The 12,838-nt window shown below is 45.3% G+C and overlaps 1 protein-coding gene across 1 annotated transcript in view; it reads left to right on the top strand.

The window, feature by feature from the left end:
• Positions 1-11,891: 11,891 nt before the first annotated feature.
• SNX30 (sorting nexin family member 30) overlaps positions 11,892-12,838 on the top strand; it is a 50,600-nt gene continuing 49,653 nt past the window's right edge. Inside the window, exon 1 of the mRNA XM_027652540.1 lies at positions 11,892-12,164. Coding sequence (XP_027508341.1) covers positions 12,003-12,164 — 162 coding nt within the window. The 5' untranslated portion in view covers positions 11,892-12,002. The remainder of the gene's footprint in view (positions 12,165-12,838) is intronic.

The following is a 12,838-nucleotide window of genomic DNA, read 5'->3' as shown; positions in this document are numbered from 1 at the left end:
TTGTGCGACGGCTCCTTCCCATCCGGGCACTTCCCGTGGCTGCCCGGAACGGTCGGGCCGAGGGATCGGGGTCGGGAGGGCGAAGCACGGCCGCGCTCCAGGGATCGCTCCGTGCAGCCTTAAGGCTCTGCTTTCCTGCCTCATCCGCCTGGGCACGGGAGCAAGCGCGAGGGCCTCACCCTCGGGTCACGCTGTGGCGCCTCCAGGCAGCAACACGGTTAAATGGGAAAATATACAAGTGGAAGGGAAGGGGTCACAAAATCACTTAGGCTGGAAAAGACCTCTTGAGATTGAGTCCCACCTAGGACTGAACACCACGTCAGCTAGACCACAGCACTGAGTGGCACAGCACCACGTCCAGTCTTTCCTTAAACACCTTCAAGAACGGTGACTTCACCACCTCCCCGAGCAGCCCATTCCAATGTCTGAATCACCCTTTCTGTTGAGAACTTCTTCCTAATGTCCAACCTAAATCTCCCCTGGCACATCTTAAGACTACGTCCTCTCATCCTGTTACTGGTTGCCTGGGAGAACAGGCCGACCCCCACCTGGCTACAACTTCCTTGAAGGTGGCTGTAGAGAGTGAAAAGGTCCTCTCCAGGTTAAACAACCCCAGAACCCCTGACCCCCCTACTTGGTTTTTGTTTTTTTTTTTTTCTGAGTCCCACACTTTGAATACAGCAAGAATATTTGGCATGAATTTCAGAAAGGTTTGTTCATGGAACTACTGCTTTTGAAATGTCAAGTAGCGGGTTTATAGGTGAGAGTATCTTTAATTGAGTGATCTGGTCAAACCTGGGGGATAAGCCTTGGTCTTGTAACAGCAAACTGTGACTTTTTGTTTATGTCCTTGTGGTTAAAATCAGTTTGAATCAAACCAGGCTGAATAGTGATTTGAACTGTGGCCTGTAGTAGCTGTAGCTCTCATCGTCCATAAATAAAATCAATTATTAAGAACTGCAATAAATAAATAATCTAAAAGACTGCAACAGATGGGGCCAACACTAACCTCTTGATAGCCAAAAATCAGTCACATTGCCTACTTCAGTTTTATATGCAGGGTTTTTTTAGGGCACTAAACAATTTTAATTACATAAAGGCCTTTTTTTTACCAAATTCCAGGGCGATTTGAGCTTCCCAATTGTACACGCTGTGTAATCAAGGCTATCCACTTGCTCCACGTAGCATCAGTGGCATGATGCGTAGGGGGCACCTTCCCTTTGAACATCCAACTCAGGACTGGTAGTCGGGGTGCTAGGAGGAGCTGTGTTTCAGTGCCAACCACTTCTGAGGCTGCTTGTATGACTTCATAGGCCGCCAGAATTTCCTTTTCCACAGGAGTGTAGTTGGCTTCAGAACCCCTGTAGCTTCGGCTCCAGAAGCCAAGTGGTCGCCCTCGCATCTCACCAGGCACCTTTTGCCAGAGGCTCCAGGAGGGACCTTTATCTCCAGCTGTAGTGTAAAGTATGTTCTTCATGTCTGGTCCCATCTGAACTCGTCCAAGAGCCACGGCATGTGCAATCTCTTGCTTGATCTGTTTAAATGCCTGTTGCTGTTCAGGACCCCATTGAAAGGTATTCTTTTTACGGGTCACAAAGTGAAGTTATCAGGCATTGGAACGGCCTACCCAGAGAGGTGGTGGATTCACCATCCCTAGAGGTTTTTAAAAAGAGATTGGACGTGGCCCTTAGTGCCATGATATAGTAATTGGAGTTGGATCAGGGGTTGGACTTGATGATCTTGGAGGTCTTTTCCAACCCAATCTATTCTATGATTCTATGATTCTATGATTCTATGATTCTATGATGAGGGCTCACAATCTGGCTATACTCAGGATTGTGCATTCTCCAGAAGCCTATGGCCCCCAGGAAAGCTTGCGTCTCCTTCTTGTTGGTTGGTGGAGCCATGGCTACAATCTTATTGATGACATCTGTTGGTATCTCTGAGGATCCTATGTGCCAGGCCATTGAACCCACACAGTCCAGTAAACTCTGTTATCTTTCTCGTCCCTTTCCTTCTCCTGGCAGAAGACAGGGCCCCTCTATTGGTTGTGGTCAGATCATTCACCATCGGATCTTTGCTTCGGCTTGCAGGAGGCTTTCTTGTCATCCTGGAAACGGACTCCAGACCTCCTGCGTCTGGGAGATCTCAGTTCTCTTTCAAAGAAATCTGCATCTACTACGTAGACGACTTTCTTATTGGCTTCCTTGCGTTTTAGTTCTCTCACTCTGGCCTCAAGTCTAGAAGTAGGTTCACCATCCCACTTCCTCATGTTTTCTCCCTGGGCGCGCAGATAGGACCACAGTTCACTGCGCTTAGATCTATGCTTAGGGTTTTCGCTCCTTCTGCGTGTGACGGAAGGAGATCGTGAGCGGGACTGGGATCAAGATTGAGATCATGGTTGAGACCGATCTGCTGATCTGTCTCTGTAGCATCTGTCCCTGTGGTCTCCGTAGTCATCTTCATAATCAGAGCGCCCATAAGGCTCATCTCTCTCAGGTCTTCGTCTGTAACTAGAATCAAAATAGTCTCCAGAAAACTCATTCCTAGATTCTACTGCTTCTTCTAGATGTCGTAGAACTGTACACAGCGTGCCCACAAGCATTTCTTGTGTGTTTGGAAGCATTGTTCCTGCCAAGGTATGAACATATGATGCAGGAGCACCCTGGATTATCTCCTTCCACATGGGCATTGTGCAAGTGACACCTTCTGGGTCATCAGCGATGGGATCGTATTGAGCGTCCTCATACATAACCTCCAACAATGCCAATTCTCTTAGGTACTGGACAGCGTCTTCTACCTTGGTCCACTTCCTCATGGGGCACGGTAAATAGTCTTTAAATGGAAACCTCTGTCTTGCACTTAAGACAAGTCGCGCCCAAAGACTGAGGTCTGGTCTTGCCTCTGCAATTAAGTGATCAAGTTCACGGTCTTTGGAGATGGAAGCTAGTTGTTCTGCTTCAGCAGTTGACAATATGTGACCTCTAGCCCCACGGTCTCGGCATCGGAGCAACCATGCTAGAATCCGCTCACCAGGCCAACGAGTGTAATCTCTTTGTAAGTCCCGGAGTTCTGCTGGGGTCATTGATGGCAAAACTGTAGTTTCCAATTTTGGGGGTGGTACTACTCGTGGAGGTGGAGTTTTGGCACTGGTATCAGTATCAGTCCCCTCTCCGTTATCTTCTGACTTGTTTTGCTCTCCATCTGGTTGTAGGTTTAAAGTTTTGGGCGCCGATACCCATGACTTCCTTTTCACTACAGGGGCGAGAGGTATCTCAGGTGGTGTAGTCTGGGTTCCGCTTTTAGTGCATGTGGTAGAGGTGGCGTTGGTCTCAGGTGGCAGGGTTTGAGTTTCTGCCTCAGCCTTAGTCTTCCGAGCATAGTCCACAGCAGCTCGATAGGCACTCGCCAGGCCCCAGTACAAAGCAAAAAACTGCGTATTTGGGTCCTTGTAAGAAAACCACCCTTCTGCCAAACGACGTGCCACCTCATCAGGATCAAACACCTGCTCTGGTGTGAAATCCCAACTAACGGGAGGTGTCACGCGCCCTACCAATTTACCAAAGTTGGCCCAGATTCCTTGCCATCCAGAGACTGGTTTTCTCAAGGCCCTTCCCAAAGTTCCAGCAAATCCCTTTGAGTTTCGGCATTTCCTGCAACAAGGAAAGCAGTACCGCACCACCTTTCCAATGTTAAACACCACTTCCATGGCTTTTAGGAATAGTAGAACCATTGCCAAACAATTTAGGTAAGGATTGGGGCCAATTTTGATCCTAGGGACCTCAGTCACTAGGCTTTTGATGTCACAATTAAGGAAAGGCAGATATTGGTAGATGCCTTCTGGGTTAGTTCTCACTGGATACCCAGAAACATATATGAAAATGGCCAAAATAACCAAGAAAATGAATAAAAAGGCCATTTTTATATATTTTTTCCTTTGTTCTCTAAAAAAGCTATGTTTAGATAAACAAAAGGTTTTTGGCAGCTCTCCCAGTAGTGTTCCCAAACAATGGGTAGTGTTTGCACCAACTTGGCTCCCTTCCCAGACTTGTTCCCAAACAATCATGGCAAAACCAAAACAAACCAGGCAGAAACACCAGATAAGAGTGATATGGTTTGAAGCTGGCTCCCTGCCAAGTCTCCAAACCTTACCACAAGAAGTCCTATCCCCCCCGCCCCCCAAACCTCAGGGAGAAGAGGGAGAAAAAACAACTAAGAAAACCCGAAATGAGAGAGAGACAGCTAAAGTGATATATATAAGTATATTTACACTTATTTTACAATTATATATAATTGAAATATATACAATTTCACAAGGGAAAGGGAAGGAGGAAGGGAAAAGGAACAAAACCAAAATAAAATATATATATATATATATCCCAATTAGTAGCCCAATATCTATCCACTAAAAGAGTTAGCAAAGAAATATCTCACTACTCTCCTTGGGACAACCAAGAGTCGCTCTGGAACGATCGCCGACAACCTCTGCCTCCCAAGGTCGACAAGGCCTTACCAGGCCTCGCTCCCCAACACGGCAGACTCAACAGCAGGGAACCTGCACCTCCAAGCCACCGGAAGGAAAGAGAGCGAAGGCCTTTCCTCCTTTCTTCTTATAGTCTGGCTTATGTAAAAATCGTAAGGAATACTGAGTAAATCTGGACCCTTCCTTGGTTACAAACTGGTCACCCAAGGAAGGCCTAGCCCAAACTACCACAGGGCACTAAACAATTTTAATTACATAAAGGCCTTTTTTTTACCAAATTGAAAGATAAGTACAGGAAATCAGTTACTTTTTTTTTTTTTTTATGACTTAGTTCAAGGTGTCTCTGTGTAGACGCACTTTGGCTTTACCTTTTTAATATTAAGGTTTTGATGGTAGACATAACAGGCATTTCTGAGCAAATGGCACTTCTTTATGGCAAAGGTGATATTGGATCTGGTTGTCAAACCCTCTGCACACTGCAGGGTAATTTCATGTGCTTCCTCTTTCTGTAAGTCCATATTATAAGTCTATTATAAGTCCATAACCTCATCACTCTTCAGGCCTAAAGTGGAATAATGGCTTATTAAAAACTGTAGGTTTAGTTACAATGGAATTATTTATATTGGTAAAAGCATACATAGGGTGTGCCTGGTGCTAAATGCCACACTAGTCCATTAGCTTGGACAACCAAATATATACATAAATGTTGAAGGCAATTAACCATTTCTTAAGGTCTGCTGCAGCCAGCTATACTAGATGATGAAGAAATAAATTACATTTTGAAAGTGTAGAGAATGTGTAAAAATCCTGTCAGTATCTACACTAATTGATTAATTTGTCTTAAAATAGTGTGCCTTAGTATTATACACATAGATTCTGTGAGATAGGCAATATTCTGCTACCCAAGTGTCCTGTCTGTCCAAGCATTTATACTTACTTTTCAAACACTAAATGTAAAATTTGAAAAACTGAACAAATTTATGTCTGGAAACTTGCAGCATCCAGATGTAGAATTTAGTTACCTGGATTGTTGGCCTGGTAAAACCAGTGTGCCTGTGTGTGTGTTTGTCTGGGTGTGTGTGTCTCTACCCAAACCAGGGGACAATCTCAGGGAGTTTTCTGTTTGCTTTAAAGCTATGTTAATTAATACTGTGGAAAGCAAACATTGCTGCCATTCCCACATACAGGTATTATTTTCAACTGTTCTCCTTGCATGAACAGCTGACTGAGCACCTTCCCTCCTTCTGATTTTCATGTTTTGTTTTGTTTTATTTTGTAATTTCTCATTGTGCCGTGAGAACTGTCGTATGTGCTATTTTTTTCCCCTTTTAATCTGCAGTCCATTTTATCTAGATATCTTACTCGTTATCCATAACTGCTGAGAAGCGTTGTGAGTGGAGACCAGCGCAGCACCCAAGCCAATAATCCTAACTGGTGCATTTCTCTGCATCGTCATGAGAGGACTGAGGTTGTTAGTGATTCTAAAAAGCTGTAGTTTGAGATAGACAGGCCAAGCTGCTGGGCTCTTTCTGGACACAGCTAACGCTGCTAAGAAGAATTAATTAGTGGACAGTGGTTCTTGGCTGGGGATCAAGGCAGGAAGAAGTAGCAGGGTGAGGAGGAGGAATCATCAGCAAGGAAACTCAGGTGCAGAAAAGCTGAGACTCGCTAATTCTTTGCTTCGGTACGAGTGTGGTGAAAATTGATTACAGTAACTTTGACCATCTCTACAAAAACGTAGTCCTGCCTCAAGTCAAATGATCCTTTGGCTTTGGGAGGAGTTTCATATCAATGTCAATTAATTTCCTCCTTGGGTTGTAGAAACAGGAAGGAATGAAGCCCTTGAAAGGAGTGGTGTCTAATCTCTAGTGTTTTAGAATACTTTCATTTTCCCTGAAATTACTCCTTCTTGTTCACCATAATCAAATAAAAAAATATAAAATCTAGCATTTATAGTGTGTCTATTGAAAAGTCATTACAAAATCTTCAGTTTAATAAAGCTGTTCTTGAACATTGCCTCACAAATCTGGCCATGCTGTTTCTTGAGGCGATATAATGCTGTTTTTCAGGCTGACTGTTTTTGTCATGTTAGAGTAGAGGGAGCTGTGTATCTCATTATATAAAAAACCCCTATTTTAAACTGGATGTGATACTGAATGATCATAAATATCAGTATTTCAGAATGGCCATGAGCAGTTCTATTCACTAGGCTGAGGTAAAATAGTGATTTACTTGTTGTTCCCCCCCTGCACCCCACTCAGTGAAAACAGTATGTGCAGGATGTCTCCTTGGCTTGAGCCAAGATCTTCCAGAATGCTGCTCTTATTTCCAGTTGGCAGTGCTACTCATACAGAGCCATCCTAAACACCTCCTTTTATTTCTCTATTTATGGTTTTCGTGGTTTGTCACCAAAAAAAACCACCAAACCCTCAAACAAAGTAGAATGTTTTGAAGAGTCTTTAAACATTTTAGTTGTATTACTTTTTTATATCCACTTTTCTAAAGATATTGTATCCATGTATCCATACTGTCTTTCTCCTTGACTGGATTTCTGATTTTTCATTTGATAGCCATTTATCATGGGCTTTTGCTTTGTATCACAAGTGCCCTATGTTCCCACTCTCCTATTTATTGCATCCCCATCAAACTTGACAGCTCTGAAGGCTTTTGATGCAGCAAAAGCTTAGCCGTTAGCTTACACGTGTGTGTGAGTGCTCATGTGTTGTGTGCTGTTGACTTGAAACTGATCCCATCTCTGTAGAGAGTCAATGAGCAGGAGCATAAAATTCAACTGGGTTGGGTCAAAAGCCTGCCCTCTTCAATCTCTGCAGTACAAGACATGAGCTCTAATAGCACAAGGAAGGAAGGACCTTCTTCAAAAGACAGCTGGATTTTATTTTATTTTTTTTTTACATCCTTTAGAATGGTCTCTTGTTCCATATTGGTTTCATATGTGCTTATGTGCAGACAGACACAAACATTATCCTTTCCAAGGCAGACCACAGTGGGGAAAAGATAAAGCGGTTGAGGGGAGGCTGTTGACAGTGTGGGAAAAGAGCTTTTACTGCCCTTTACCTGGCAAACCAGCCAAGCCTGACAGTATGACTGTTGTGGCCTCCAGCCTACCTTATTGTTTGTACTGTTTGGATTGTGCTATAGAGAAGAATCCTATAATTTAGGCTTTAAATAGAATACTTGATGAAAAGCAGGTATGCTTTGGTCTAGTAAATAATACAACCTGAAGTTAGCCTCCTGATATTGATTGTAAACCCTACTGCCATTTTATGTCTCATTATCTGAACAAGATGAAGATACATTAAAGACAATGTTAATAAACAACTGAGAGTCCTTTTCAGCTCACACTGAGCACTTATAAAGCCATCTGCCATTAAAAAAGCATCCTGAGTGGTATTATTGGAGTAACTGGTACTTCAAATCAGAATAGCAGTACAAGATAGGTGCTGCCTGTCTTTAAATTTGTAAATAGTCTTCCTACAGGTGACCTGTAGATTCTTTCCTTATTTATCCAAGTAACAATCCAAAGAGGTAGCCTGCAGGACTTTGATTTCAGTGATACAGAGACAGAGCTATTTTCTTCGGAAAAAACCACATGAAACTGGTGACCTTTGGTCTTAAATGGGTGAGATTCTTGATCCCCAGATCGACCATTTTTCTTCTTGCCCAGTTAGCATTACATGCATACCTATTCTGTTTCATCTTGTTTCTGATCTGAAGTGATGTAAACATAATAAATAATAGTTAGGATTTTGCTAGGACAGCATGCCAGTTTTTTCAGGTTAACTTGGGTTAAGACGTGGGCATTGAATAGCAGCTTCCAGTCAACTTGTCATTGATTTTGCTTTTCATTGTCTTTTATTATGGTTGCATATTTCATGTGCATATTGGTTTTTGCTTGGTCAATGTTTAACAAAAAGAAAACTACCAATATAAAGGTCAAGGACAATATTACAGTCATAAAATTATACCACAACGGTTGGTGGTAAGGAGTAGGAACTGGAGAATGGTACATTACCATGTTTTTAATCACTCATAATTTCTTAGCAGAATTAAAATAATTACTTATTTCACTGCTGGTGTTAGAAAAATAGACACTTTCCTTCCTCAGTTTTTGGCTATACATCTTTGTGCCTGCTATTGGACCCACATAATCCACATGCTCGTGCATTTAGAGGTTTTCTATTTGTGTGTAAAAAACAATTCCTATAAGAAGTCAGCTACATAGCATGCCTTTTTTTCTGTTTTGTTTCATGCACAAAAGATCTGGAATTCTTTATGACCTCTGTTGATAATGTGTGAGTAGTTCTAATCAAGGTACAGGAATTTGGTCCCAACTCTACTTTCAAATGCAAGTCTTAAAACTGTTTTATCTTCTGTCTTTTTGAAGTTCCAGCCCTTGAAATCAAGTACACGAGATTGTAGTCTTCCATGTTAAAAAAAAATATAAATGAGTTTTTCTCATGGCTGAAGAGGAGGCTCACCTTAGTCTGTAGTATGAACTTGCAGAGAATACAGCAAACAAAAGGCCATCCAGTTGTAGAGATTTTTCAGATTACACAATTAAAATTAATTTTGACATATGATTTATGATTTTTGAACCCTTCACATAGAAAGATAGAATGATTTGGGTTGGAAGGGACCCTAAAAATCATCTAGTTCCAACCCCAGTGGACACCTTCCACTAGACCAGGTTGCTTATATCCCCATCCAATATGGCTTTCTTCTCATTCTCAGTATCATAGTTTGCATCTGCTTCTGAAGGTATCTGTCCTGGTTAAACTGCTACCTGTATAATCTTTACAGACTTAGTACTTAATAAAATCAGAGAATAGACATCTGTCTTTAGTCAGTAAGTAAAATCTCTGGAGCATGGAACTTCATCCTTGTATACAGGATAATTGAGAGGTCACCTCAGAAACTAGACATAATGTCTTCTGTAGCAACACATGTTATCTGAATAACTGAATCTTTCATGCTAGAAGGGACATAGGGAGGTCTCTAGTCCAATGCCTTGGTTAAAGGAGGCTCAGACATGAGATTAGACTAGATTGTCTTGAGAATCTCCAAGGGTGGAGACTGCACAATCTCTTTCTGCAACCTGCTCTGCCTCTTGGCTGTCTTCAGGGAGAAAAAAATCCTAACATCCATCATGAATTTCCTATTTTGATTGATGTCCTTTGTGTCTGGTCCTCTTGCTATAGTGTGCTGTGAGAAGCCCAGTTCTCTCTTGCATTCTCTCCCTATGGAGTACTGGAGGTTGCAATTAAGTGCCCTTGAAGCCACATGTGCTCTAGGCTGAAAAAGCCTCAGCCCCGTGGCTGCTGCTTGTAGGCAAGTGTTCCTGTCATCAGACATCGCAGTGCCCCCCTCTGAACTTTGTCCAGTTTGTCAGCATCTTGTATAAACATCCCACAATTGAACACAGTATGTCTGATAAGGTGTAACAGGTGCCAGAGAGTTATAAACCCTGCCCTCAACCTGCTGCCTGTGCTGCCTGCTGTGTAGGCAGCCTGGATACTGTTGGTCTTTCCTGCAAGGATGCAGCAGGCTTATGCTCAGCTCGCTATCCACCAAGCCAAGGTTTGATGAGTAGAAGGTTATTCCTACCTGCACAGAGCTAGAATGCCCCAAAGTTTCCAAGTGTTGAAGGTTTTGGGTGTCCCTGACAGGCTTCCTTTGGAGAGGGATTCAACTAGAAACAAAGGTGGGTGAGGATGCTTAAGGGAAAAGAGAGGAATAGCTCTTAGTAAGTTATAAGCCTTTGAAGTACAGGCTCTTGCAAGGGGAGTTCCCACTGAGGGGAACTACTTCCTGAGCAGTGGAGCAGATACACAAACCTACCTGCTGCTTTATCACAATAGTTTCCACTTAAGATTTGGATAGTCTAGAAGGTGGCTGAGATGTATGTATTTATGATAATTTGTATTGTTTCCTTTTCCTGATACACAGATTGTTGTTTCTGAAGTGTCATGCACAATGAATATTTCACAGCTGCCTTCTCACTGGGGCCTGGCACTTTATTTGGACTTTTGATTGTTATTGGAATTCAAACATTATGTAACATTGAATAGTTATTTATAGTAAGGATTGATTTTTTTTCCCCTGTGATAAATAGGATTTCTTTTTGTAATGACAGTCCACAGTGTTGCGCTCTCATGCTTGTCCTGCTGTGTGGCACCTGGCATTGACACCTGTAAAACTTCCTATCTTAGCTTTAGGTACTGGTGCTGCACTTTTGATTTCAGTGGATTGTACTCGCCCGGGAAAAGTTAAGACACAAGTGAAATATTTACAGTATCCAAGTCTTGTTAGGTCAAGTCTTGTATGTTTATATTCACATATCTATCTATAGCTGGAAGGGATTGTGACAGTCTCATAGAAATAAATCACTTGCCCCAGTAGCACGTTACTCTAGTATGTCTAATTAGTGCTGAGCACATTATTTGCAAAAAAATAACGAATAAGACAAATTTAGCTGCTTTATCTGCTCAGGGAATATCTTAATCCAGACTATTATTTTTCATCTGTTTATTAACTATTCTGCAGTCATCAGCACTTTTTCCACGTTATTAAATGTGGATAGATCATGGTGATGAATACATGCTGCTAGACAAATCTGCATGGATCACTTCTGCAGGATTTAATATAATATTTCAGCTCATTACTCCACAAAAATGCAAGACCTCTAAAATGCCGTGAAAGCACACACACGGCCATCAGTGAAAGCGCGTTTCTGTGGTTTGCTGGCCCTACGTGCAAGCATCTGCCTGTGTGTCCACTTCTGATGCGCTCCCACCGCGAGGGAGGCCCAGGGTAAAGGGCTTTGTCCCTCCTGTGCCCGGCTGGGGTCGGTCCTGCCCGGTGGAGGCGCCGCCGAAGCCCAGCTGCCATCTCAGGCACCCTCCCGCCCACACCGACACCGACTTCAGTGGAGCTCTCGTCCTGCACCAGTTTTCCACAGCTTCCCTTCAAACGCGCACACAGTCTGAGGCCAGTGAACTGAGCCTGGAAAAGCCGAGGAGCTGGGTTGCTTTTCTGGCGCTTGGCCCGCCGTTCGACACCGTGCGGCACCAGCGCCGTCGGGGGGCGGTGGCATCGCCCCAGGCTTCGAGGGTCCCGATACCTCCCGCGGCCCGGCCCGACCCGCCCGGGGCTTCAGCGGGTCCCGATGCCGACCCCGATGCCTGCCCAGAGCCGCCTCTCCTCGCCGCCCCGCCGCGTCCTGCCGGGGGCGGCGCTGTTCCCGCCTGGGCCGCGCTGGGCGGCGCCGCGCCTTCCGCGGCCGGGCCGGGGCGGCAGGTGGCGCGGATGGCGCCTTGGAAGGGGCGGGCGGCGGCGGCGTAGGCGGGCGCTGCGCTCGCTCCTCCTCCTCCGCCGCAGCCGCTCCTCGTAGCGCGGCGGTGGCGGGCAGGCTCCAGCCGCGGCCCCGCAGCTCCTCGCCGAGGCGGCGCGGCCTCCGCTCCCTCCTTCCTTGCCTCAGTCGCTGCCCGGCCCCGGAGCGATGTCGGGCGGCGCGGCGAGCGCCCCCAAGCCCCTCCCGTCCTCCGGGCCCAAGTCGCTGCGGGAGATGCCGCATCCCCTGGCCACGTCCAGCAGCGAGGAGATGGGGCCGGCGCTCACCCCCAGCCCTGACCTGCTCCTGCCCCGCAGCATCGCCGACAAGGTACGGCCCGGGGAAGGGAGGCGCGGCATTTGGGGGGCGGGGGGCGCTGATGCTGAAGACGTTTCTGCCCCTCTCTGTTGAAAGAGGGCATGGAGAGGAGGGAGAAGGGCTGTGTGTGTCTTGCCACGCCACATCCCTTTTCCCTGCTTCGTCTCCCCGCGGGGAAATGAAGCCCTGGGCGCTGCTGACATCCATTGCAAGAGCCCGGGGCTGCTCGAGCCGGGAGAAGGCACCCTTTGTGAGGGCTGAAGGCATCGTGTCCCTCGCTGTCACCGCGGTGGTTGCGAGAGGCAGCATCTGCCTGGGGCTCATACCCTCTACAGAAAGGTGTAAATGCTTCAGGAATTGCTGCAGCTTCTTTGCTGTCTGTCTCCTTCGTGAAGCCCTCACGGGCAAAGCTTGCAGCTGCCGCTGTGTCCTTACCATCAGGCTTGCCATCAAATGGTCTGTGATTGTCCTTTCCGGGCTGAACTTCTGCTCACTGCTTCACAGCTCTGTAATACGGATAGGATGCTGTTTCAGGAGTATTTGTGCCCACTTTCCCTTCTCTAGATCAGGCTAATGTCCACAGGACACTAGTGGACTTTGTGAAGTGCCTTCCCCGTGTGTGTGGGCCTTGGATGTGATAATTCAGTAGTGGCAGCACTGAAAGCGGTAGTGGCAGTACACCACTG

Source organism: Corapipo altera, unplaced genomic scaffold (genome assembly GCF_003945725.1).
Source record: "Corapipo altera isolate COAL_440 unplaced genomic scaffold, ASM394572v1 61286, whole genome shotgun sequence".
NCBI classification, from domain to species: domain Eukaryota; kingdom Metazoa; phylum Chordata; class Aves; order Passeriformes; family Pipridae; genus Corapipo; species Corapipo altera.
Note: the sequence above shows the minus strand (reverse complement) of the source record. Positions and strands in the feature narration are given on the sequence as shown.